Source organism: Monopterus albus, unplaced genomic scaffold, assembly GCF_001952655.1.
Source record: "Monopterus albus unplaced genomic scaffold, M_albus_1.0 scaffold80.1, whole genome shotgun sequence".
In the NCBI taxonomy this organism is placed as follows: domain Eukaryota; kingdom Metazoa; phylum Chordata; class Actinopteri; order Synbranchiformes; family Synbranchidae; genus Monopterus; species Monopterus albus.
This window is the reverse complement of record NW_018127960.1, coordinates 25,587-52,154: the sequence shown is the minus strand read 5'-3', so window position 1 is coordinate 52,154 and position 26,568 is coordinate 25,587. Positions and strand designations below refer to the sequence as shown.

The 26,568-nt window shown below is 45.0% G+C and overlaps 2 protein-coding genes across 3 annotated transcripts; both read right to left on the bottom strand.

Moving 5' to 3' along the window:
* Positions 1-1,448: 1,448 nt before the first annotated feature.
* LOC109963807 (TBC1 domain family member 12-like) lies at positions 1,449-22,064 on the bottom strand. 2 transcript variants are annotated; one of them, XM_020606660.1, is made up of 14 exons: positions 21,370-22,056; positions 16,521-16,575; positions 15,963-16,098; positions 12,190-12,314; positions 11,461-11,543; positions 11,020-11,137; positions 10,822-10,928; positions 9,889-9,972; positions 9,716-9,810; positions 9,357-9,428; positions 8,626-8,754; positions 8,398-8,507; positions 7,251-7,509; positions 1,449-7,183 (listed from the first exon to the last, which is right to left on the bottom strand). In XM_020606660.1, the coding sequence occupies exons 2-14, from the start codon at positions 16,526-16,528 to the stop codon at positions 7,112-7,114; spliced, it is 1,398 nt and encodes a 465-aa protein (XP_020462316.1). In that variant the 5' UTR covers positions 16,529-16,575; positions 21,370-22,056; the 3' UTR covers positions 1,449-7,111. The 2 variants fall into 2 exon arrangements, with proteins under 2 accessions (XP_020462316.1, XP_020462315.1); XM_020606659.1 differs by lacking the exon at positions 16,521-16,575 and having other exon boundaries at positions 1,453-7,183; positions 19,904-22,064.
* A 492-nt stretch (positions 22,065-22,556) lies between these two features.
* Positions 22,557-24,836, bottom strand: LOC109963801 (uncharacterized). The gene has a single exon (XM_020606650.1). It carries the CDS (start codon positions 24,301-24,303, stop codon positions 23,044-23,046), a length of 1,260 nt encoding a protein of 419 aa, XP_020462306.1. The 5' UTR covers positions 24,304-24,836; the 3' UTR covers positions 22,557-23,043.
* Between the last annotated feature and the right edge of the window lie 1,732 nt (positions 24,837-26,568).

Here is a 26,568-nt window from a genome sequence, read left to right as displayed (position 1 = left end):
GAATTGACAAAATCCTTGAACCTTGAACCTGTCACTTATTTAAAAAAAGAAATGCTGCTGAGGGTATATGTGTAAGTCCTCTTTTTGAAAACGTATTGGCGAGTTTATCAAACACCTCCTCGGTTTAACAGCGACAGTCAGCATTCAACAATTGCAACTCCCACGATGCTTCGATAGGACACAGTGGCTCAGTCTCTGGAGATGTGTTGCTGAATTAATAAAATGTAAGAACAGAAGTCAATGGACAAGGAGTAAAATTTGAACAGATGCTACTCTGGTTCAGACGTTCTCAGCTTTTTATTCTTTTCTGTGTGAAAATGCATTACTGAATTTGTGACATGGCATTGCAGTAACCTCAGCATCAGCCCCCTGAAAGCCCCAAACTCCAGCAGCAGCCTAAGAGAACAAGATTTGAAAGGACTATGGAATCCCGTCCTGTCCGAGCTCTCTGGCTCCATCTAGTGGCTGCCCACAGCAGCAGCTGTCAGCTCTGAAACATCCTGTCTCACCTGGTTACAAATGGAGCTCGCACCTGAGTGTCAGCCTCAACAGTAAGTTTTCCCCCTTGTTAATTAAACAGTAAAAAAAATTTTTAATGCTTTTATTTGGTTTTGGACACAAGTGAAAAGCTTATAATCTCCTTTATAGCTCATGTTTTTTTTTCCCCCTTGTTAATTAAACAGTAAAAAAATTTTTTAATGCTTTTACTTGGTTTTGGACAGAAGTGAAAAGCTTATAATCTCCTTTTTAGCTCATGTTTTTTTTAAAAACCAATTTAATTAAAAAAAATTGAATCTGCAATCGTCATGAGTTTACCTGTTTGGTTTTTGCTCTTTTTTTTTCCAAACAAATGACCCAAACAGATAATCTGCAGTAATTAAATAACATCCCTTATAAACCACATCTAATTAGGAGAAGCACTCGGATCTTTAGCAGTAGATACTGAAGTGATGCGATACTCTGCTACAACTAACGAGGATTAAAGTATCGGTGTAGTTAAAGTAGCAACATTTAATATAGATGCATGAATGTGTTCACTTGGATGTTAAAGGTGGAGTGAACGTGAATTATTGTACAGTCTGCCCAGAACTCAGTTCTCTGAGTGCAGCTTTTAAAATGTGCATAACCCAGTATATGTATAAATGGATGTACATTATAATGTATTTGTTATATTTTGATCTGAATCTCCAAAGTAACTGAAATGTGTAGATACAGTAAATGTAGTGAAGTACCAAGTATAAAGTAAGAGAAAATGAAAATACTCAATGTACTTTAGTAAATGTTGCTTTTTACCACTGCAGCAGAAAAAGCTCGTGTGTGTGTGTGTGTGTGTGTGTGCGCGCGCGCGCGCGCTGTGAGCTAATGTTTTGTGAAATCGTCTTCATTTTTACATCATAACACTGGACACAGGTCAAACTATGTTGCAGGTGTTAGTTTGCTCTATAAGACGTATGTGACATTATTTGTTCCTCTACTGCGCTCGGCTGATCCAGGTTCAGTTAAAACCAGACAGTTTGCTCAGAGACTTGACACATTTAATTAGTGACCATTATATGAAATTTATATTTACACCACCTGTAAGGCATTATGAAAAAACTGTACATTGAAATTTGACAGGAAACAATAATACGTACAAAAAGCTAAATGAATGTACATGGTAGTATAAAATACAAGGCAGAGCAATGATGCAACTTAAATAAAAAGGGGAGTATCACATTAATCTCAGCTTCCTCTGCAGCTGCAGGAACAGCTCATCGATAACCAAGGGAGCGTTTCTGGGTAGTTATGGCTGCGTCTGCTGCCAAAGACCATATTGCACTTTGATTCTGTAAATTATGGAGCTGTGGCTGACGAAAGCCTCTCTCATCTTCAACACACATTTACTTCTCAACACCTCGGTTTAGGTCGTCCAGTCTGCAGGAATACGGATCATGACTGAGCACGGACCCAGAGAAAGTTTGAAAACTTCTGTTTGACACTTCTGTATTTAATTTGTTCAGTTGTATGTGATGTGTAATGTTAGTGTGCGATTTAACAGTAACACTGGTCTCTAATCTCTCACTGTGTTAGGGCATAAAAACCGCTAACAAGTAGGAACAAAACTAGATTTATTTTGTACATTGTTAATGTCTTCCTCAACTAAAACTAAGCCTTAAGCTGAATGAAACAGGTTGCTATGAGCATGTGAAGAAACCAGGGCTTCAGCTGGATTCTGGTCAGACTCCAACAAAAGCACAGCTGAAGCAGGGACTTATGGTCAGAATGCTGCAAAATGTCTCCTGATTTTGTCTTTCCAGACAAACTGACGGTTCCTGCTGTGACAGGAATGTGTCCTGACTGTATGAGGCTTAAAAAGGATTTAGTGTTTGTGTACTAGGTCAGCCCCGGTCCCAGTTAGTCCGGTTGGCGTCTGTTACTGATGCTGAGAAGCGAGCGACCTGCTCACTGATGTGAAGACTTGATTCATTAATGGGAACTGATTTTGTTCACAAGCCTGTTCCTCTTGATTAGTGCAAGTTCACCGCTGTGTAGTTAGTGTGTTCAGAGAGCGCTCTCTCGTTTGTAGTTCACCTACTGTGGTCTGTTACAAACAGCAGCGTGCTGGTTAACACACACACACACAAAGGTTTTCACTGGCTCAACTGTCAGCAACACCTTGAAAAGCTGAAATACATCAAAGTGCTGTGAGAGAAAACAGTGTGCACCTGTAGCCGACGCTCTCCCATACACAAAGACATGCACGTGTCTTTGACTCAGTCTGGAACAAGCTCATTAACATCTGACTTAAATTCCAGTTATCTTCTATTGGCACGTGCTTAATTAACACTTTGGTCAAGTTTAGCTTTGAGAAGATCCTGATTGGCTGAGAACAGTTACGAGGAGTTTGTGTGGTTTTCACACTGTATCTAAACCAGTGTCTAACACAGCTGCACGTTGACTGGTCTGTCAACCTGTATACTGGTTTGTAGATGGCTGATGTTTGGTGCAACACCAGTGTGATGCAGAAAACAGCAGTCCGCCCCTCAGCGCCTGTCACTGCCTCTCATCATATCCAATGTGTTCTCACAGTACTAACACTCTGTTGTCACTCTGCACAGCAGCAGTGACAGTCTGGACCTGCTTCACTGCAGCTTTCACTCGCTGTCTTGTTGCTCTTCTCTGCTTCACAATGTTCATTTTATTTCTAGTTTGATAAACATAACACATACTTAAAAAAACTACAGTAAAAGAAACTTCACTGTTTTTGTGGCTGCAGCTAACGTCTGGTGGTTCGTCTCCCCGTCCTTCCCTGCAGGGTTACTCATCGTCTCTGCTTTGACATCACGGTGACACACACAGCACGGTGCCTGGGAGAGGACAGCACATGCTTAAGGCCTGCTCATCTGCTGGTCGGTAACTGGAAAGTACTCGTCATCAGGAGTGAAGATGTGTAGTATGTGTTTGGATCCAGGGACAGGGATGAGATGGGAGTGTGTGTAAACCAAAGGAGTGTTAAACAAAGTGGCAGAGCAGAGACAGAAGCTGTGTAGAGCTCTTTAGCAGGCCGAGGCATCATCTCTGAGATCCGTTCAGGGTTTCTAACAGTTATTTTAGATCACGTCTTTAATGACAACGTGTGTGTGCACATGATGGTGACCTCTGCAGAATAATGGTGCATGCTTTAGCTGCAGCTAAAGAGTATTTTTATCCTTCAATCTAATTATCTGACTGTTTCAGCTCTGAAAACTAAAGAAGCACATTGTATTCACCAAGGAAGAAAATGGAGGATGTTCTCTCATAATTATGAGAAAAGATCTCATAACTACAAGCTCTTTTTCTCGTGATTATGAGATAACGTAGGGTTTTAAATTGTTTAGTACCAGAGGAGTTCAGTGATAGTCATCAGTACATCCAACAGTGCACGGCAAAAGTGAACTGTTAACTAATTCAGCATAGTTAGTGCTCCAAAACGAAGACGGGCCTCAAAGCTGCTGTCTACAGTGTAACTCACTATGGGCCTATACGTGCACTGAGCAGCTTTGAGAAACATTTCTCTTCATTAGACTGTTGATGTTAGTCTGACAGCACAGTGACCTGCTAAGAGCCGATTCAGCCTACTCAGTGTTCCAAAATGGAAACAAACAGGCTGTGGGATTAAAAACAGCACTGTATCCATGGCAACGTTACATAGCCTGAAAGCCTACTTCCTGTTTTCTATTGAGGTTTAACTACATCTGATCACAAGTGATGACTATTAACGTTTAATGCTTTGTCATAATTACAAGATCCAGAGTTCAGGATCTTGTCATTGGCCGTTATTGTTGATATTAAAGAGGACAGAGGCGTTACTGCCTGTTTAATGTCAGGTATCCTACTGGCTGATCCTACTGGCTGCTGGGCCTTCTATAGGATTATGAGCTTAAACATCTATTTTAAAAAAGATTTTTTACATAGTATTTTAGAATATGTCACATCAAACTGTAAAATGTACGTAGAAGTTTAATCGTGTGCACAGATCCTACTTTTAGGCGATAATGTTGCCATAGATACGAGCGTGGGCCCTGTTTTTAACCTACATTTGCTGTTGTATGTACTGAAAGAATTACATTAATACTGAAGAACTATTACAACCCCAGTGTTTCTCAAGCAGGTTCTGAAGCTCCTGCTCAGTACATGTGTATATAGTGAGTAACCCTGTAGGCAGCACCACCCGTTTGTGGTCTATAGTTGTTTGTTTTGGAACACCAAGTACATGGAATGAGCTATTAACAGTTCACTTCTGCTGTGCACTACTGGATGTACTGACTGTTACTGAATTAGTTTGATACTAAAGAATTCGTGAAATCCTTATGATTGTCAGGTTCTGCAGCGTTAAGCCCCAAGTTATCGTGAAATAGTAAGTCATAATGATGAGATTTTATTTTTCTTTGCTGAATGCAATGTGCTTCTGTGAAAAACAATCAGCAACTTTTCTGATAACCATATATTAACGTTATATTCTGACAGGAAAGTGAATATCTTTGGGTTTAGGACTGTTTGTTGAATTAGGTCTGGAAATAATTTCCTTTATCAGTTAATCTGCCAGTTATTTTCTCTAGTGATCATTTAGTCTATAACATGTATGAAAGTAGAGGGAAATATCCATCCCCAGGTGTAAAGTCTAAAACCCCCAGATATTCACTTTACACTGATAGAAAACAGAGAACAGAAGAAAATCTTTGAGAGACTCAAGTTTTTATTTGCTTGAAAAACAACTTGAACAATTTGATTACCAAAAGAGTTGCTGATGATTTTTCTGACCATCAACTAATTGGTTAATTGAGTAGTTGCTCTAATCTGAAGACTTCACTCGACGCTCTGAGAAACACTTTCACTTCTTTTAGACTAAATTGATCAAATGATGACAGTCGGGGCCAGGTGCAGCCCCAGTTCATCGATATGTCACATCATCCTCCAGCAGCAGTAAATCCTCACATTAAAGAAGCTGGAACCAAAGAATATTTGCCATTTTACAACAGATTATCATTTATGTGGCTGTGAGATCTAATTGGCCCGTGAACAGTGGAGCCTGAGCAGCAGACAACAAACCAAGTAAAAGCAGAGTTTATCACTCCTGCTCCTTTTGTTCACAGCTTTAGCAAAAAAGAAATGCAAGAATTTTCACTTTCTCCTATGAAAATGCTGCAACATGCAGGCGTTTACTTAGCGTTAGTCAGCGATATAACCCTCCAGTCTGCTGCTGACGAGCTAGAAGCAAAGCTGTATTGTTGCTCCAGTATTCTGCATGACGTCTGACCTCATGTTTGTGCTCTAAACTCAGTGGTCTAGTTGAACTCCCTCTCCCCAGTGACAGGTCAAACAGCAAGTCTTTGTGTCCCGTTGTGAACTCGCTCTGTGTAGGTTCACATGATTACACCACAGCCGCCGTTCACCGTCTAGCTTCAGTGCTGCAAATATAAAGTGCTCTGAGAGTAAATCTGAATCTGTAAAACACTGACTGAACCCGCGACGGCCCCACACTTCTACAGTACAAACACGCGTCTTCATTTACTGTTGGCTCACTGAGCTTCCACAAGACTCATATGGACAATTCTGACCCAAATAACATTATGGAAAGTGGACACTTGTCTTTTTAGCTCCTTCAGATTTAAAAATCAACACCGTCGATCAATCACCAGCTGTGATAAACAGACTGAAAAATCTTTCTGGTTACACAGCAACAGCGTCATTGTTCATTTTCTGCTTTATACGACCCCTAACGGTTTACGTTCATATTCAGGATAAATTTTTAATTAACACATGTAGGAAAAACCTCTTGGGCCTAATGGACCGTGGAGAAACTAATTTCCTGTAAAAACATCAAAATCCCTAAACATTTAGTCACTGTGTCTGTGACTAGGGTCACTGATAAGACTACAAAATGATTTCATTGGGCCTGTTTTGCTTTTTGCCTACTGCTGAAAAGTTTAAAACACCACAAGGTTAAAGTGGGAGGCTAACTGGGAGGCTAACTAACCACTACAACCAGGACGTTAGCAGCAGCCATGCTAGTGCAGAGTCCCGACCTTTTTAACTCCAGAAGCCTGGTTCAACCTAAAAATGCAGCAGATTAATGATATTGTGAAAACAAACCTACAATGACCTACATTAATCAATCAGAAGCTGTTAGAAAATCATTAGCACCGAAATCTGGAGTCTCTGAGTTACACACAGGGTGTAACGCTCAGGGTTAGTGGCCTTCATGTCCCCAGAGGTCAAACACTGACCTGCAGGGGAAGTAACACATAATCTGAAAGTCGGTTTGAATTCTCCACGTTTGGCAGGTTGGTGAACACAACCAGTCACTTCCCCAGTTAGAGTGAAATACTGACGATAGCTGTGGAGTTCAGAACTGACCAACTGCTTTGCTTTCCTGCTCTGTTCCAGGTTTCAGGAAACACCGGAGCAGCTTCCTCCTCCACCAGCTGGAACGAGCAGGCCAACAGCTCCATTTGTTCAGCGTCTTCCTTCATGTCTGGCTCACGTTCGCTTCAAGCCGCACAACTCGCCTCTGATGTTAGCGTCAAGCTTCACAGCTAGTGTTTGACATTAGTTTGAAGAAAGATGGCGTTAGTGTCGAGGGTGGCTAGTGTTAGCCTCTCAAAGCTGGGCTGGAGTTTTTGTCCACCTCTTTATTTCCATCCTTCATCAGTGCAGAAAACACCTGAAAGAAAACATTATTTAGTTAACTATTAACATGTTGTGCTTCTCGTGGGCTCACTGCTACTGACCTGAGCCCAGCGCCGGTTTCTGCTGATCATGTGTGTGTTGGCCATGGCGGTAAAGAGTGTGTGTGGCTGCAGGTCGTCCGGCAGGCGGGTGAGGAACTGAGCAATGTGGATGAAGTCCATCTGCAGTAGGATGTCCTCGTACAGACGCAGGATGCCCAGCCCCGCCCGAAACAAACTCTCCTCCCCGTCCCGGCAGAAGACGTCCCAAACCCGACACGCCACATCCAGAGGGAGGGACTTGCTGTACAGAGTGAAGATCCTGGGGTGGGGGGGGGGACAGGTAAGCACTTGTACTTTGCTAAATATCCAAACAACTTAAAGAAATGCTTCAAGCTAAGGTGCATTCACCAAAAGCTGTGTGTCAGCGCCCAGCACACACATTCATAACAGCTGTTTAACTGGCTTTTGTGTTGTACAAGCTTAAAAACACATCTTGTGAACGTACCTGAATAAGACGGTGTTTTGTTGCTTCTCACTTTGTCGTCTCTCATTTTAAATACTAGTGTAACTGGTACTGAGCTGCTCGTACTGATGTGTTTAAAAGGCTGTGACACTCTATCCCTCGCTTGCAGGGGCTGTTTTTACCTTGACCTCTCTTTTACCTCTCTCTCTACTTCTTATCCTCTCTCTTTCTGCCTTAACCTCTATCACTCTATCGTAACCTCTTGACCTTTCTCTCTCTGTACTTCATCCTCTTTCTACCTCTCTCTCTTTCTGCTTTAACCTCTCCCTACTACTCTTTTTACTTTGACCTCTCTCTCTCTACTTCTGTACCTCTACCCTCTCTCTATCGTAACCTCTTGACCTTTCTCTACTTCATCCTCTTTCTACCTCTCTCTCTTTCTGCTTTAACCTCTCTCTATCACTCTACCTTAACCTCTTGACCTCTCTCTCTCTACTTCTGTACCTCAACCCTCTCTCTACCTTGACCTCTTTCTACCCCTCTCTCACTATTGTAACCTCTTGACCTTACCTCTTGTCTACTTCTGTACCTCTACCCTCTCTCTACCTTGTCCTCTTTCTATCCCCCTCTCTTTCTGCCTTAACCTCTCCCTACTACTCTTTTTTCTTTGACCTCAGTCTCTCCACCCCTCCATCTCCGTCTCCTGCCGTGATTCGATCATCAAGAGAACGAAGTCTGACTCACCAGTCGATGAGATAGAGGTCAGGGGTAAGGCTGTTGGTCTGGAAGTGGCTGAAGAGACGAGGCAGATTCTCCTCAAAGAAAACCTCAAAGGCTGCAAAATACTTCAGCATCTGACGGAGAGAGAGTGAAGAGCCAGGCGACGATTAAAAAGTAAACAGACACAGAACTGTTCTCCAGAAGAAACTGCCTAACGTGAATAACATGAATAATAAGTTGTCGCGTGTGTACCAGTTCATGGTCGACTCTGAAGAAGGCCATCTGACAGGGTTTATTGAGCAAGTTGGCGAAGGTGATGAAGGCTTCGGCCTCCTCCAGGTTGAGGATCAGCACAGCGGCGATGAACGACATGCCCTGGACCTGAGAGACCACAGATGCCAAATCAGCATTAAACATGGATGGATTTAAAAGAGGACATTCAGGTTTAAAAATTGAAATATATAGGTTTTTAGCAATTTAGCAAACAGAATTGTGTTTTAACACTACAACTGTTACCGTACCTGAAATACTGTGTATATTTATTAATGCAGACACTTGTCACATGCTGCATCTGGATTCAACTCATTTATACAAATACATTTCTATTGCATTTTTGAAGATTAAAACGAAACACATGGTTTCTTGTCAAGTAAGCAAAGTCACAGCTGTTCCATACATCCCTTCTGATGAACTGTCTTCTGGTCATTTCTTCCTCATGTATATGCATTTAAATTTAGAAATAACAGAAGTTACAAGTGGCTGTTATCTGGGGCCAGATATTATGTTTACCTAATATTTGATGAGGACATTTAATAAAGAATTAAATCTTCATTTTGCCTAACTTCATTTGAACACGAGCGGCTGGTTGTGCCTTCCTTCACTAATGTATTGTGATCAGAAGAGAAAACTGTTGGCCTGTAAGCAGCTGATTAACTCAAAATGATGATCGTTGATAAGAAGAAGGTAGCACAAAGCTAACTCACATAGCCGATGTCAGGTCTGTAGCAGGTGTAAGCCCCAAGTAGACTGTGGAGGAGGTCGTGGTACGGTCCGCCCTGCACAAAGGAAAGAGAAACCGTTAAAACGGCGGTGGAGTAGGATATATTCATACACCACAACAATTAAAGCGACTGATGAAAATGAGACTAATATAAAAATGCCAGAGAGGGATCAGGAAAGACGACCAACGGTGACACCACTGCTAGCTGTCAAATCCAAACCCCTAATCTTAATCTAAAACCAGATTCTAACAGCCTTCAACCAGCCCTCTGGGGGAGGTGATGACCAGACAAATTAATAAACCACAGATGTACACAGACAACTGAAACCCGCTGCCTGTTACCTTCTGGAAGATGAAGAGAGATGGGAAGGTCCTGGAAATGTCCAGTTTGATCAGGTCCAGACTGGACTCCCTGTCAGCCAGAGATGCGCCTCCATCTAACAGAAAAACACTTCAGCATGTTGTGTGACAGTAAACCTCAGGTGAGTGTTAGACAGACTGGTGCTGTGTCGTACCACTCTCACTGTCGTTCACTGAACTGGTTTCACTGTAACTCCTCCACTTCTCTTTGGCTCTGGACAGGAAGATCTCGTACAGCTCTGCACAGAGAACAACACATCACCTTTATAAAAATGTTAACTCATTCAGCCTGGCTCATGCTCTGATCTGATCTGACCTGCAGCAGGACAGAAAAACATCCAGAAATCAGGTTTCAGCTTTGACCTATGACAACAAGGCGTCCATCTTTCAGTACTTTGTGACTGACTGTAGGTCTTTAATAACACCTCACAAATGCTCACTGTAGTTTTTATGAAACAAACAGGAAGAAACAATTTGTTGGGGGTGAATCCACATTTGATCTCTAGCATTTGGAGCAGCAAATAAACTGCAGTGTGTGTGTGTGTTGATAGTAATGGAGGAACACGTCAGCCAGTGCAACAGTGTGGTCACTCATGGGGTTTAACGTGCTGCAGTGAACATGCCCAAATTCATACCACTGAGAAAGTGCAGGAGCCTACGTCTGAGGCCAGCAACTGATTCGGTCACAGAGGTCGGCTACCTGCTCACTGAGCTGGGCTTTTCATCTGACATGTCTGGTAAGTCACATTCCTACCCAGTGGATATGTAACCCGCGCAGCTAGCCACTAGCATCCCTGAGCTAGCCATTAGCATTCCTACGTCCACAATAAAGAAATCAAATTAGTGTCTAGACTTTGTGCATCAGTTTCTTTTTCAAACTTACTCTCTTCATTTACCAGCCTGAACACAGACACTTTGAATGTGCCATGTTTTAATAGTTTCTGGACACATTGGAGCTTTACAGCATTAAAGAAGACGATGTATCAGACTTTAAAACACACACAACACTTGTTAGTAGGAAAGACTGTGCACCTGGAATTTGCTGACAGTGTTTGAGTCCAAGGGGTGTATACTGGATGTGTTTGTACCTGGCGTAATGTTGAGCTCGTTGCCGATGGCGAGGCTCCACACTCGTCCTCTGACACTGGGAGGAAGTCCCTGCCACCAGAGCTCCCTAACCCGCCTCGTGCATTTCCTACACACATATGGACAATGACCTAAATATAGGTGCTGCACAAACAAGCTCAAACACACAGTATACAACACACAAAGCTGTGAGGACATACATGGTGTCCCAGTGCGGCAGGATCTCGTTGTTCCAGATGACCATGGCGTTGGAGATGCTGTCCTCTTGTCTGTGTCTTTCCTTCATCTGACGCTTCTTCTTCTGTGCTTCTTTCAACTCTGAGAGAGAGAGAGAGAGAGATGCAGAGAGACTAACTGACCCTGCCGGCCACTGACCATCTGTCTGGGCCAGTCAAAGCAAAGCAGAACACTGGCTCAGTATCAATGCCAAGAAAATCTTTGCTGGTTTGTTTGTTTTTGTCAAGTCATTTAGACGCCCGTTACAATTAGCATCTGAGATCCGTACTGTGTGTGGGGACCAATTCCAGTGTGATGCCATCACAGTGAGGACATTTTGGCTGATCTGCCCCACTCTCATAGTTTAAAGGGACTGATTAGGGCTGGGATAAGAGGCTTGTCAACAGGGGTGTGTGTCTGTCTACCTCTCCTCCTGGCTCCTGCCACCATTTCCTCATACTCCAGTTTGTGTCTCTGAGTTTCCTCCAGAGATTTGGCAGGTAGGTTCCTGAAGGACAGAGACAGAATCAGTCAGACAGACGTGTGCTTTTCATCCTCTCAGGCAGTAGGATGCCGTGACTCTGTCTCTCTGTGCGTGATGTGATTTCTCATCATTCTCGTACCGGATGCTCACTGTTACTAAGTGATGAGCTTGAACATCACGACTCCTTAAAATCTGAAACATTCACACAGAACTGATGCACACATGCATCTTAGCAGACATCCCATTTTGTACCCAAACCCAGAAATAATGCACCTATAATTAGAGTTACACTTCTTCAACTCTTCTGATTACTGTCACAGACCTGGTCTCATTTTTAAGGAACCTTCTTAAATTTTACAAGCAAAACATCAGAATTAGGATAAGAGCCTGACAAGCTGTGCATGAGACGTCCTAAAATGGCCACCGCAGGAGGATGATGACCCTTTGTCAGGAGAAGCTTCACATCCTTCCCTTAAGGGGACACTGAACCAGTTACACCCAGCAAACTGCAGACAGGAGTTGAAGTGTCATATCAGTAGGAGCATGTAAAATTACTTTTATCCTATTAAACTATTATTTAAGTACGAGTAAAATCTAAAGTCATTATTTAATCACCAGGAGGTGATTAAAGACAGGTGACGTGTCACCTGCACGTCTGACTGCTACTCACGCTGGCCGGTCCTCCAGGATGAGGGCTGTGGTGGACAGAGGCTCAAACTCCAGGTTCTTCCTCCTCCCTGCAGCCAGGGGGCACTGAGGACCTGAGGACACACCTGAGTCCTTCACCTGCTCCTCCTGTGGAAGCCAAACAGAGAGACTGTTAGAGACAGCTGAAACCGTGGCCCACCAGCTCCTGCAGCTTCTTTCACCTGTCTTTCTTACAAGCTCAGGCACATCTACACATCACACATCCACTGTACTTGACAGTTACAAACAACATTTTAACAAGACTTTTCTCTCATGATGCTCGGTCATTAGCAGCCTATTAAAGCCGATGTACTAACCACCTGTTGGCAAAACAGCTGCTTCATCTCCATTGAAAAAGACAACGGAGCAAACTTTAAAATCTTAACAGACCATCAAATACATTCTGGAGTCGGGCCAAACGCGTCACACTGCACGCTGACAGATACGAAATCGCAAACTGCAGCAATAAATGCTTTTCCTGTCACGTGTGCAGAGGAAGACCGTGTGATACGACTGAAAGCTCCAGAACAGCGACTGCGATAAGATTTTGTCCAGTGCTGTTAAAATAACTGACTTTGATTCTGAAATATTATCTTTGACTGTATTTACTGTTGTTTTTGTTACTAAGGTTCATCTCTAAAACGTTATTGTGCTGACCGTGTGTGCACGTTCACTCACACTTTTACATGCACCACCAACGCTGACAAGCAAGTATGTGGTTTGAACTTTGTTTTCAAGTGCACATGTGCACTAACATTTGGCCTGAGCAGACAACTTAATGAAGGTCTGTGTTTGTGCCCATGCATGACTGAGGTCCAACGGTCAAAGCAGTGAAGTGTGTGAGCGTGCGAGCGTGCGAGGGCATGTAGCCTGCACAATAAACAGACCGTTGACAGGGTGATGACACAACAAGCCTTTACAGGCCTTCACCAGCAGAGGGACACAGCTCCCTCTGTGCCATCAGCTACACTAAGTGAAAGTCATGTGTCAAATCATGTGACTGAGCCACAGATTTACAAGTAAACTGCACCACAAAGCTTTCTATATCCTTATCAGAGCATCAGCAAAACACTGTAAATGTTCTGCAAAGATTTCAGAGTTCTGATGAGTGGAAGGCCCAAAGAAAAGTCACTTCAAATATTTCTGTTCCCTTTAAGGAAGGTGGCCAGAAAACAAAGGAGCTGACAGGAAACAGATGTGGCCTAATTAAAAAAACCAAACATTTAACACAGGGTTGAACTGTTTTAGAACTAAATCTGCAACATTTAAACCAAATACGTGTCCAACAGATGAGCTGATCTGTTCATTAGACAGTAAAAACCTAAATTAGCTACGGAGCTGATACAACCAATAAAACCAGTAAAACCAAGGCGCTGTTCGAATATCACTCACCATAATAATACTGCAATTTGAACAGTAAAATCAGGGAGTAGAGTACAGTGAACATAAGCTCACCCAGGCTCCGGGGATGAATGTGCTGCTCTGACAGCCTCCAGGCTTTCAGCCAGATGTGGAACCTGATGCAGGGATTTGCTCCCATGCAGCCACAGGTGTTAGCGAGGTCCGATACTGACGCTGGGTGATAAGGTCTGGCTCCCATTCACAGGTGTGGGATGAGGTTAAGGTCAGAGCCCTGTGCAAAGCTTTGCCTTCAACCACAGTCCAAAGGTCTTCAGGCCCTGCAGGGTCACGCTGTAGCTATTTCTGCATGTAGCATTATTATCTGTAATGATGCTACATGACTAAGGCTGCGTCCACATCCCAGGCCCTAATGCTCAGGTGTGATGTTTTAGTCTGACCTGGTCGTTCTGTGTTGATGCTTCACATCCATGTAAGTGGTATGGATCCAGCTCCGGTGTGAACACTGCTGAGCTGCCACATTTTGGATGATGATCAATTATCTTTTTTTAAAAACTGGTTTGTGCACAGTGCTGGGAGCATCCACATACTTCTGGTTATGTCTGTAGTTGGTGTTAGATGAGCTGCGTTAAGATGTGAAACGTGTGCATTGGCAGAAATGATAGACTGGTAATACACAGGATCAGAGTGAGGGACTGGATGATCATTTCATTCTGGCAGTACTCCCTGCTTGTCCCTCTGAGCAGGGTGAGCTAATTGCTGCACAAGATAAATTCACAGGAAGCGAGCTGAGTGAAGCCAGCCCTCCTCCTCCTCCTCAGTTCTCTGTCTGACGTGTCAACCATCTGAAACCAAACCACATCTGGCCAGCTCCTTCTCCAGATGAATCATCTGACTCTGGCTAAGGCCTCTCAGGCAGTTCACTGCTAGCAGGGCCAGCTGTCGTCCCTCAGCCTTCACACTACACAGGGTTTAGATTTGGTATCTTGCTCAAGGGGACTTTAGCAAGATGGGGTCGTACCACGGCCTCCAGCTGAAGGTTCAGCTGCTGCCTGACACTTTTCACTGTCTGAGGTGAAAATCAAACCTCATCTAATTACATTCAAGGAAGCTGCAGCAGCAGAGAGTGTGCCCAGGAAACCACCTGCTCTAGAACGCAGCTGTGTGTGTTCAAGTGTGTGTGTGTGTCGCTGCTGGCAGGGTCTTACACAGCACGGCTAGTGGGGATAGAGGGCTGAACTGTGTGTGAAGGGGTGGGGGGGTTACCATCTGCATCCTCTGCTGCAGGCAGTGTGTCGGAGTTGTCTAGCGACCACACACATTCACACACACATGCAGTAAATCCATTTTACTTTCTCACTCCCACTACCATGTTGTATGTAAACAGACACAGGCTAACAGCATTAGCCTCGTGCATCAGGAGCATCAGACTCACAAACACACACCATCAGGTCAACCCAACAAACGCTGCACTTCACTGAGGGCGGAGGCTTTCTTTTCTGTGGTCGAGAGGTTCCCACAGAAAAACAATGCAGCACCTGCACTTCATAGTCAGTGGTTTATAAAAACCGCCATACGCCCGGGACGTCTTCTTTGATATGATTTACTCTAGGCTCATTCCTTCAATTGCACTAATGAAGCTTTGAGTCACAGAATCAGAAAATATCTTTCATAAGTCCCAAAAGCCCAAGGCGACGTCTTCAGATGTCTGTACATGACAAACAGTCTGAACACAGAGCTCAGAGCTTATAAACCAGAGAAAACCAGCAAATCGTCACATCAGAGAAGCTTTTACAGCTGTTACTTTTTTGTCCTGAATGATTAACCAGTGAGAGGATCCCTGGTTCTGAATGTTTCCTTCCCCTCAGTATATTCCAGAGGATTATCTAATGGTATCCTCAGAATCCCTCAGCGTACAACGTTTCCTGTCTAGCCTAACAATGCTACAGTTTAAGCATCAGTTAGCGAAGGTGTTAGAGACATCATCCTGTTTCCTCTCAGGCTGCGATGGCCACGTATATACAGATACCCATGAGCCTCGGGGGCCACCGCTGAAGAGAAAAGCAGGTGTGAACCGGAGTGAATCCAGAATGCTTCGTCCCCACAGAACAAAACGAGTCACCGTAGTTTGTGAATTCAACCAACGACCACGACATGAGAGTGATACTATTTAAACTGCTAAATGCACCGAGAGCCATAAGTGACTTTTAACTTGGTATGTCCACAAAAACCAGATGTTCATCTTTTGCACTGATGACTCAGCCAGTGGCCTCCCAAGTGTCGCAGTCACTTCACACCGTCGGCACAGGAAGTGAACCAGAAACAAATACTCTGGTCTGACTTTAGGTAAAACATTTCACCACACATCACTGGGTGATGTGCGTTTAAGGAGCCAACCTGCTGTGTGGACAACGTGGAGGCGGGGTCTCTCGCTGGATCGCCCACTCTGGCTGCTGTCTTGCCGAACAGTCGCCACCCTGCTGCATTATGGGAAAGCGCCTTAGGCTCTTTGGCTTTCCGGGTAAACAGGCTCCTGAAAGAGAGAGAGAGACAGAGAGAAGGGCTGTTAGCAGTGTTCCTGAGTATGGGCTCATACTTCAGCTCTGAACCAGTGCCTCTGGTGTATTAGAGCGTCTTTCTAGGAATCCACTCCTGTTCATTCTTCACAGCTGCTCGAAAGATTCACTGGACAAAATATTTACATAACAACCTGACTCTCTCACAAAACATGGACCCAGCACTAGATGCTGCACAGTCTCCCTCTATATTATCTACTATACCATTTTCTCAGTCTTATTAAAAGAAATGTAATAAAGGAGTGGGCACTATGACAGAACACTGTCCATATATCTGTCTCCAGGAAGCTTTCTAGACAGTTATTAAATCATCAGGGGCCTGTAAAACAAGCTAACACTGACCTGTTCTACAGAAACACTGACATCTCAACAGCCTCACCATCTCATATTAATCAGGAAACCTGAGAACAGTGTCTAATGTCAGCTGTCGTTTCTCTTCCAGTGAAAGTTCCAGCTTGTTAATGTCGTGCAAAAATGGTGGAAAACAAATTCAGCAAAAGAAGGAAGAAGTGCAGTGGAGATGTAATGTGGTAAAATAACCCGAGTCATCATTCTGACCACGGCTCTGCAGCTGTGGCAGTTTCTGAAGTGAGGCGGGGGCAGGGGGGGGGGGGACCCCTCGACACCGTCAAGGCTGTTTGACGTGTGCAGAAGAGTCGAGTCTGTTGGTCAGATGCTAGGATGAGAAAGAGGGAACTGGGAATTATGAAAACGAAGTGGAGCTCTGTGAAGGAAGCACACACACACACACACACACACTACAGACTGAGGAGAACCAGCTCCTGGGCGTCTACACACAAATGTGGGTTACACACAGCTGAAATGCTGCTATCAGAGCCGGTCGCGATGCACCAGGCTACGCTGCCGGTCACCAGCACCAGCGTCCAGAGAATAACACACAGAGCTTCACTCTGTCTTGGCTACGCCGAGCGCCTGTTCACATCCCTGACCAGCACCTGCAGCTGCAAATGTAAAAGGCCTCAACACTGTGGCTCCACTTTTGTTCAGCAGAGCGAGGACGACACCGTGAATGCGAGAGCTACAGTATATGCATGTGTTTGGTGCTGGGGGGGGGTGGGGGGGTAAAAAAAGGGAGGCACAAAACACCTCTTCAGTACATTTACTGCCAACACATCACATAATACAAGAAACAGGAGTAAACAAAGGTCAGGGCATGGTCACCTGACTCATCACATGACCTGTCCACATCATAAGCATGTCCAACAAACAGGATGGGAGGAGCAAGTACACTCTAGATAGGACACCCTGATACTAAATGTTATCCACCCCCTAAAAACATTTAAACATTAAAACCTTCTCAACAAAGCTCTGAAAGTAGAAGACAAGAAGAAGAATTGAAACCAAAAAGAGTTGGTAATAAAAGCTCTGAAGGATTTCTGTGCATCTCTGGAACAGCTTCAACAACGTGCAGACGGTTTCACTTAGAACCTATGTCGCTAGTCATGGAATAAGATGGAACAGAGTGAAAGCATGCGACTCCAAACTGCAGCAAATCACAATGAAGCTTCGACATCTAAACAGGACCAATCCACTGTGTTATCCTGCTGCTAATCCAACAGCTGCATTCAGTTCTGTCTGTAGGTGATGACTACAACTGGACAGGAGCACTGTAACCTCCATTTTACTGATGAATACACGAAGCAGCGAAGCCTTGAACAGTAATAAACCTGCCGCTGGCAGTGAAAATCTAAGTTGTTTGGTAAAACTGCTTCAATAAAGAAGCGTTTCTGCTGGTTTTTGTCTGTGTGGCTTTGTCCTGGGTGCTGCAAAGCAAACAGCCAGCGTGGAGGTTTTCCAGCAGGCCTGTCTTCTCCTCAGCGTTCCTCTCCGTCTGTCTGGATTTCCTCTGAGACATTCGAGCCAGCAGCTAAGGCCTGCGTCCAAACCAAAGCCAGACAGAGATTTAACAAGCACAAGTTTTCCTACACCTGCCAAACACAATCAAACAAAAAACCTCGACCGCTCTGGTGTCCCTGAACCCGTCGACATTTTCTTCTACCTCTGCTTCTTTCACTTCCTCATGTGTCTGTACATTGCCACGAGCAGCAACTGAAAACTAAGACCGAGTCAAAATAAAGTTACAATCATAAGAGAGGCAAAGGTTTTATAAACAGTAGAAGAAGAAGCAGTTGCACAAACACGAAGTTTCATTTAATGACAGTAGTTTGTACGTGTTCCATTCAATTAAATACCACTTTTGTCTTTTTTAAATTTTAGTTCAGATTTTGTACCTTATGACTCTGTCCTCACTACCTATGTGTTTCAGAACAGTCCATTCTTTGTAGAAAAGGAAATGCTGTGCTCTGTGTTCACAGTGAAACATCAGCCACGTCAGGTTCAGTACACGACACAACTAAATACCTAAGATCCGACTTAAGAGGCCAAATTTCATGATGACATTTCTGTCCAACCTGCTCTGAGCGTGGTTCTTCAAACCCAAGCAGAGAAGATCACGTGATAACCTGAAAACCTTCCAGGAATCAGGAATATGAGACGTGCTTCACGGCTGAGAAGCAGACAGTGGCATCTGTGTGGGGGTGAGTGGCGATGAATCGGCTGCAGAGGAGCACAGGTAGCAGCGGGGGTGGACTAGACCCCGAGGAAACAGGCTGCACTGAGTTCAGCTCCCTGTTTTGTTGTTTAGTGCACATACACAGAACTGGACCATGAGGATCAACGTGCAGCTCCAGGCCACAGGCCACAGCTCTGTGTTAAATGGTCAATTCACCGGGCTGACGTCCTCTTTAACCCCTCAGTCTCAACAGAAACTGACCATGTGGACTGAACCCACAGGCTCTCTGACCTTTTCTAGCAGGAAAACCAACGATTTGCAGATTCATGTGGACAAAAAGACGCATTTGTGACAAAGTGAACTGCTATGCTCAGTGGAGGCAGTAATCAGATTACTCCCAGCAACGTGTGAGCGAGCCCCTCGGTGAGAGGGACACGAGCACAGGTTTCTGCAGAAGAAACCTGATCAGATGCCAAAGGTCAAACAACACACAAACAGTTGGAAGTGTCCATGTTTGCTTAGAAAACTCAAATGTTTACTGAAGCTTCTGATGAGCACAGTTCAACAAATGTGCACAGAGACCTGTTCACTTCATGACACCTGGACGTGCACACACTGAAGACTCAAAGTAAACGCTGCTCGTCACCTCGACTACAAACAACTTCAGAAGCCAAGAAGCACAACAGGATCTAATGTGTCTGGAGTTTACTACGAGCAGCTGTGCACATCTGTATGTGAGGCAATGCTGACAGAAACCTGTTTAACACTATTAATAGAGAACTGATAGACTGTGTGTTGTGCCTGCTCATCAGACTGGTTTGATAAATTAAATTAAAGTGAGCTACTTAGGTTCATCACTCAGACACTGGTATTTCATTTGGCCACTGTCCTCATTAAATGATGACATAAGTCGGAGGCCCTGCAGCTGCTGTGTGGTGTGTAGGTGTTTATATTTTCAGAGGATGTGAGTCCATAAAGCCTACAGTTAAAGGAGGTGGATGCACTAAGGAGAGAAAACTACTAGTAGGAAAACAGTTAAAGTGTCCTGAAATGTCTTTTTGTTTGTAATGTCCTATCAGACCACGGAGGAGTGGGGATTACACTCTGACACAGGACAGGCCCTCTAGGGTTAAAGGAGAGTTTGTGTGGCTTTGGGGTGGCTCAGGTCGCTGCCAGTCACAGCTTTGGGCTTTGTCTGTGTGCGACTCTAAGGTGCCTGGTGCTTTTACCTGGTGAAGAAATCTGCGATGCCGAACCTCTTAGGCAGCAGCTTGGGGTCCGAGCTGCTGGTCTGTTCAGCCGGGTCAGGCAGCTTGTCCGGGGCGCTCTGCCTGCGACCCGCTTCCAAGGCAGTCCGAATGTTCTCCTCATACCCCTCATCTCCAAAATAAAAGCATCCACCCTCTTCGGGGGACAACGGGGTGGCATCACAGCTGAGGGACACGGCGAGGTTGGGGTTAGTCCTCAAAGTGTGCGGCCTGACGGGTAAACGGAGGCCACTGAAATCCTCCTCATCCTCCCTGGTGTGGGATTCAGAAGGCGGGCTGTCACTGTTGGATGGGGTTGACGGGCAGGGTGAAGGGAGTGTGGCACTTGATCCCAAAGTGGGGGAGTCCTTGGACAGGACCGGGGTGGACTGATCGAGGAAGTAAGGGAGCTCAGGCGCAGCTGGCGCATCCTCCACCAGACACTGAAATGCCAAAAGCCCACTGCAGTCCCTCTGGTCCCTCATACAAAACCTCGCCCCGTCCCCGTTCTGTTGCTTTGCCAGCAGGTCGAAGTGGATGTCGGTGCTTTCTTCGTGCGAGCAGTCGGACTCGGGCCGGTTACACGCCGTGTTCACTATGTGCAAACCGCCGTTGGCTACTTTCACTTCCTGACAGTCTACGTCACATAAACAGAGTCTCCGGCCCAGGGACGGGCTGGGACGCACTCCTGTCTCTTTACAATAAGCGATGTCCACTTCGGGACCGAGGAACCCCGGGTTGTCAACGTCCCCGTTGGACATGCTTACATCTGGATGTGCGGTGCAAGCGCGGGTCCGCTGGTGCTTCACAGCGCATGGCAGTCGATCATGGCGGAAAGAAGTCCTGGCGCCGCCGGTCACTGCGCCACCGCCCGCAGCTTCTTCTCCCGGGGTAGTGTCGTTAGAGTCCGGGTTTTCCCCTTCACTCTCCCCCGCAGGGCGATGCCGCATCTCTCGGCCCGTCTCCGCTGAAACCCGATCCCGGAGCACAGCTGGACAGGAAGCGACTGTGGTCCCTGTAAGTCCGAGCCCTCCTCCTGCACCGTCTCCTCCTCTTTCCAGCCCCACCATCTTCGGCTCGTCCTGGCCGAGTGACTCACTAAATCCGTTCAGGCCGCCGTGGTCAACACAAACCTCCGAAATCACATATCTGTCAGCGAACTGGCCGGGGAGGTACTTCTCAGCCGCGACCAAATCCAACATTATCGCCCTGTTGTGTGGGGGCGGCTGTGCCAAGGCGTCTCTGTTTACATACCTCGTGTTAGCGGTCACATAAACATGACCCTTCCCAGCTTCCTGACCCCCGCTGACACCGGTTAGCAGCGCTATGCTGCGGTCTTTAAGTGCGATGTACGATTTGTGGCGCGATACCCCCCCTCCTCCTTCTTCGTTCTCGTTGAAGTCGACGGAAAACGACCCTCCGTTCTCCTTTTCCATGATCGCTCAGTCCGCCAAGCGAGCCTCGGCCCGGGGCGTAGAATCCTGCACCGAGTCCTCCTGCCCAGTCGGCCGAGCTCCGCAGTAGCAGGTTTTGTTCTTCTTGGAGGAAGGGGCTACCATTTTAGCCAGGGATACTTTATCGTTACCTGGCGCTCGCCGGATGCAACAAGTTCATTTCCAGTGTCTAAAATAACAATATTTGCCCCGTCTTGCGGAGATAACGTCGCCAGCGGGGTAAATAAGATTAATTAAACCCCCCAGCGTCTAGCTGGCTGCAGTAGCGGCATTCCGGCCTTGGTCCAGCGCCATCTTGAAAATACCCTAACAATGACGTCACTCCTCCTAACTCACTCGCCGTGTTTTGAGCTTCTGGCCTGACAAGCCGTAGGGTTTACAGCGACACCTACTGATGATTCGATGTAACTGCAGCAGAAAATCCTGACCCCGTTGACTCCCTACATAAACTCAAAACGAATGTTTGACCTTCGCTGTACAGAATAGTTTATATTGCATTCACGTACAGTGCGGTATAAAGGTTTTGGGCACTTTAGATGTTTACACTGTTATCCATTATTATTCACAATGCAGCAGGACAGTGAGGCCAAATATTCAAAATCATGAAGTATGTTCACCAGCAACAAGAAGGGAGAGTCCCGCCACTGATGGTCTGGCCCCCACAGAGCTCCGATCCCAATATCATGGAGTCAGACACAGAGACAGCCTGAATCCACAGAAGAACTGTGGCAGCTTCTAAGATGCTGGAACAAACTACCTGCCAAGCCGCTGGAAACGCTCTGTGTGCAGGAGTAGTGAGCAGAACTGGGGCTGGTTTGAAGGTAAAGGGGAGTCACAGCAAATACTGATCTGATTTTGGACTTTACTCTGTTTGCTGACCTTTCTATGAAGTTAACTGATAAGGACAAACCATCCATCCATCGTCTGTACCACTTATTCCTGAACAGGATCACGGGGAGGGGGGGTTGGCTGGAGGATGGAGCCAATCCCAGCTGACACTGGGCAAGAGGCGGGGTCCACCCTGGACAGGTCGCCAGTCTGTCACTGGGCTGACAAGTAGACAAAACTCATTCACACTCACTCCTACGGGTAATTTAGAGCCATCGGTCAACCTAAGCTGCGTGTCTTTGGACTGTGGGAGGAAGCAGGAGAAATAGAAAAATAATACCAGACACATTATTATTATTGAGTGCTAAGTATTTAATATATATTTGTTTGAACATGCCTGGAGATCTTTAGCTAAAAGTAAAAGTCATGCATTATAAGTTTCTTCTTTAAGTAAATGTACAGAAGTATCATGAGCAATTTTACTCAAGGTATCAAAGTAACTTAAGTAGTAGTGAATAAAACATAAAAACACAACATCTTGTAAGAATGTATATACAAAACTATACCATATGATGGCACGTCACACATCCCAGGCAACGTTTCGTTTATTTTCTATCTGCAATAACATCTGAATAATAATATCTAGTGATATTTTGTGTTTGTCACACTCCATTAACTTTGTCGCTGTGAATTATGAACAAAAGTTAAACCAAGATGAGACCACAGGCTAAATGGACAAGTCAGGCCGCATCCTCGAAGGCGAAGAGGAAGAAAAGTCCCACATCCAACCCCACTGCAGAGCTGTCTTACTTTTCCCCGTAGAACAGATTCTCCACAGGGTCACTTATTTGGCTCTTTGAACAAAGGGTTCTTCACGGGGTCACTTTCTTTCTCATCAACCAGGTTCTTCATCCTGCAGGAGAACGTTTCAGCACTTTGTATCTCGGTCTTATTGGTGATAATGTCCTTCTCCCTCTGCTTCCACCCTCTGTCTCCAAACTTCCAGTAGTAGTCGACAGGTCCAGTCTCTGTGGTGTCTCCATCACAGGACAGTAAACAGATCTCAACGGCAGGGTTACATGTTACCAACACCGTCGGCTTGGGCACATCCTTGGCCACTTTGGCTGGATAACTCTTACTCTGGACCTGGTTGTTAATCTCCACTATAAAGTTCCCTGCGTCATCTTTACTCATGTTTCGGATTTCCAAACGTCCAGTGGTTGTGTCCAGAGTTGTGCGGTCTCTAAACACCGTCCAGTATGTCAACGGAGACTCCTTATCCACCCACTCAGCCACCAGATCACCGTTGTGTTTCCACACGATGCTGGTTATGGCAGTCTGCTGCTGCTGAGGCCTCAGTTCCAGGCTGCCGCCAACCTTGAAGTATTCTGTTATATCCAGGCCTAGAGCACACTTCAGTACCACCTCCTTGACCACTATGGCTGCATAACTCTCATTCTGAACCTTGTTAATCTCCACTGTAAAGTTCCCTGCGTCATCTTCACCCATGTTTCGGATTTCCAAACGTCCAGTGGTTGTGTCCAGAGTTGTACGGCCTTTAAACTCCCCCCAGTACGTCAACGGAGACTCATTATCCACCCACTCAGCCACCAGATCACCGTTGTGTTTCCACACGATGCTGGTTATAGCGGTCTGCTGCTGAGGACTCAGTTCCAGGCTGCCGCCAACCCTGAAAAATACTGGTATATCCTGGGCTAAAGCAGAGCTCAGCACCACCTCCTCGAACTCTCTGGCTGCATAACTCTTACTCTGGACCTTGTTGTTAATCTCCACTGTAAACAACCCTGCGTCATCTTTACCCATGTTTCGGATTTCCAAACGTCCAGTGGTTGTGTCCAGAGTTGTACGGCCTTTAAACTCCCCCCAGTACGTCAACGGAGACTCATTATCCACCCACTCAGCCACCAGATCACCGTTGTGTTCCCACACGATGCTGGTTATGGCGGTCTGCTCCGGCTGAGGCCTCATTTCCAGGCTGCCGCCAACCCTGAAGTATACTGGTATATCCTCGGCTAGAGCAGAGCTCAGTACCACCGACAGCAGCACTGTGTAGAGCCAGAAGCCTGTTGGTCTCTGCATTTTCACTATTCAACACAGGACTGAAAGAAAACAAGGACTTCTTTACACCTAGCCTATATGCTCACGAGGCCTTTTTTTGCGCAAAAGAGAACAACGAATTAAACTCGGTCCCTTCCCCAGCAGCAAGACTGAGATGAAGTAATAGCAGGCGGGTCTGGGTGCAGTCGTATCCCCCCGCCCCTGGGTTGGTCCAGTAACAAGGCCGATCGACCGTCATGGATCAACAGTTTGGTACACTTCTGTTCCACTCAGGTCTCAATAGCACTGCCCCAGAAAAGCTACTATTGCACATTTGGGTCCAGTCGGTGGCACTGGAAGTCACGGAAATATCACGTTCCCACTTAGAGACTGGCATAGATAGTGAGGAATCGGCCCTACAGAGAGTTTTATAAACTTTTGACAGAGTTTTCTGCACATGTGAGACTTTTAGCACTTCTTCATTTAAGGGTGGTTCGTTTAAATTGCTCCAAGTGTTGCTGATTCTTGGTAAAACAATTGACTTTAGGTGCAGAAATTCTAAATTCTGTGTTCCCACTACTACTGTTCTTAAAAGTGAAAATTAATGAAAGTCTTATTTTGGATAAGATGGTGAATGTGTGTTATTCCTTTACCTTTTAACAAAGGATAATTTGTTGTTAATGGTGAAATCCATATTGGTGAGCGAAGGGAAGGTGTTATTGTAAAATGTGTGTTTTGAAGTGCTGCCCATAAAACTGTCAGAGTTGAAGCTGTGGTCATTGAGAACAGTGACGTATCTTAATGGTCTGGGTGGAGAATGGGAGATCAGATAGGGGAACATCACTGGTACCTGTTCAGGTCAGTTTGGTGAAGACTGATCCATCTGACTAAAAGTTTCAGCTGATTGGTGAGATGGGAGCCCAAAGTCTGTCGCCAACCAAACTAAGCTGTGTGTCTCTGGACTGTGGGAGGAGGAGAAATGGAAAAATAATACCAGACACAAAGAAAGGCACTTTCTGCTTTTCCAGTTTAGGGGTTGCCACAGCGAATAGTCACACTCAAAACTATACCAAATGATGGCACGTCACACATCCCAGGCAACGTTTCGTTTATTTTCTATCTGCAATAACATCTGAATAATAATAATATCTGGTGATATTTTGTGTTTGTCACACTCCGTTAACTTTGTCGCTGTGAATTAGCAACAATAGTTAAGCCAAGATGAGACCACAGGCTAAATGGACCGATGATAGAAGCACAACAGAAGCCAAAGCAAAAGATGGTTCAAATATTGAGCTACAGCTTGAAGTCAGCCCCAAACATGAACAACACTATTTTAAAAGCAATAAAACACAAAAAACCTATGATTGCCAAGGACCTCATAACAATCCTTAAATTCCCACTCCAGAATCCGCAGTCTGCAAGTCTCGGTCAAATGTCTATTCTCTAAAAAAGAAACCGGCATGGGTGATGATAGTTAGAAATTCACCCAGCATCTCTAAGAATTATGTCCACATTGGATGATTAGGCATTTCACAATTTTTACCTGATGCTAAAGTAGCATAGAAACACAAGATGCAATGGCCTGCTTAGTAAAACAAACAACAAAGTCCACAGATATGATATACATTTTAGATTTACTGACTTACACCTTCAGAGAATTTCGTTATCTCAGATGTCCACAGCAAATAGCAAAACAGCAAGTGCTGGTAGCACATTCAGTGTACTTACTGTGATGAAATGTAAACCAATATATGCTAAAACAAAAAAGACTGATGCACACCACAGTGTAACTAACTGAATCCATGGCCATGTAATTCCTGTTTCTTGTACATGTTGAGTTTCTATTTGCTCATTAAAGTGAAGACTATTAATGCTTAGCCCAACATTATCCAAAAGAGTTGATAAATTCACAGCATAGCATAATTGATGTAAACCAACTAGACATCAGTGCAAGTCATTTGACTGACAGGTAATTAGCAAATAATAATTTGGTATTGGAGGAGGGTGGAACGTATCTGTATTTGATTGGGTTGCATCTGGAGCAGGTTTATTGAATGAACTGCTGTTTAACGTTTGTTCCATGTATCTGTGCTTGTGCTGATACCCGGTATTCTCTGAATTCGATTAGCCAAGCTACTTATAAATAAGGAGTGACATGTTGTCAACCCCTTAGCGTAAACTTAACCAAACCATAAACATACAACATTTGGGTTATTTTGAAAGGCCTGTTTTGTTAAATATAAGGATTCTGTTTTAATGTTTGTCAGCAGATAGAATATGTCAAATGTTATTCAGCAGTGGTTC

Excerpts from the sequence above, each read along its gene's own strand:
- LOC109963807 (XM_020606659.1), bottom strand. The coding sequence starts at position 21,357 with ATGGAAAAGGAGAACGGAGGGTCGTTTTCCGTCGACTTCAACGAGAAC. Across the intron at positions 9,973-10,821 it reads CGAGCTCAACATTACGCCAG|AGCTGTACGAGATCTTCCTG; the intron begins GTACAAACACAT and ends TTCTCTGTGCAG. Across the intron at positions 8,755-9,356 it reads ACAGACCTGACATCGGCTAT|GTCCAGGGCATGTCGTTCAT; the intron begins GTGAGTTAGCTT and ends GTGGTCTCTCAG.
- LOC109963801 (XM_020606650.1), bottom strand. The coding sequence starts at position 24,303 with ATGCAGAGACCAACAGGCTTCTGGCTCTACACAGTGCTGCTGTCGGTG.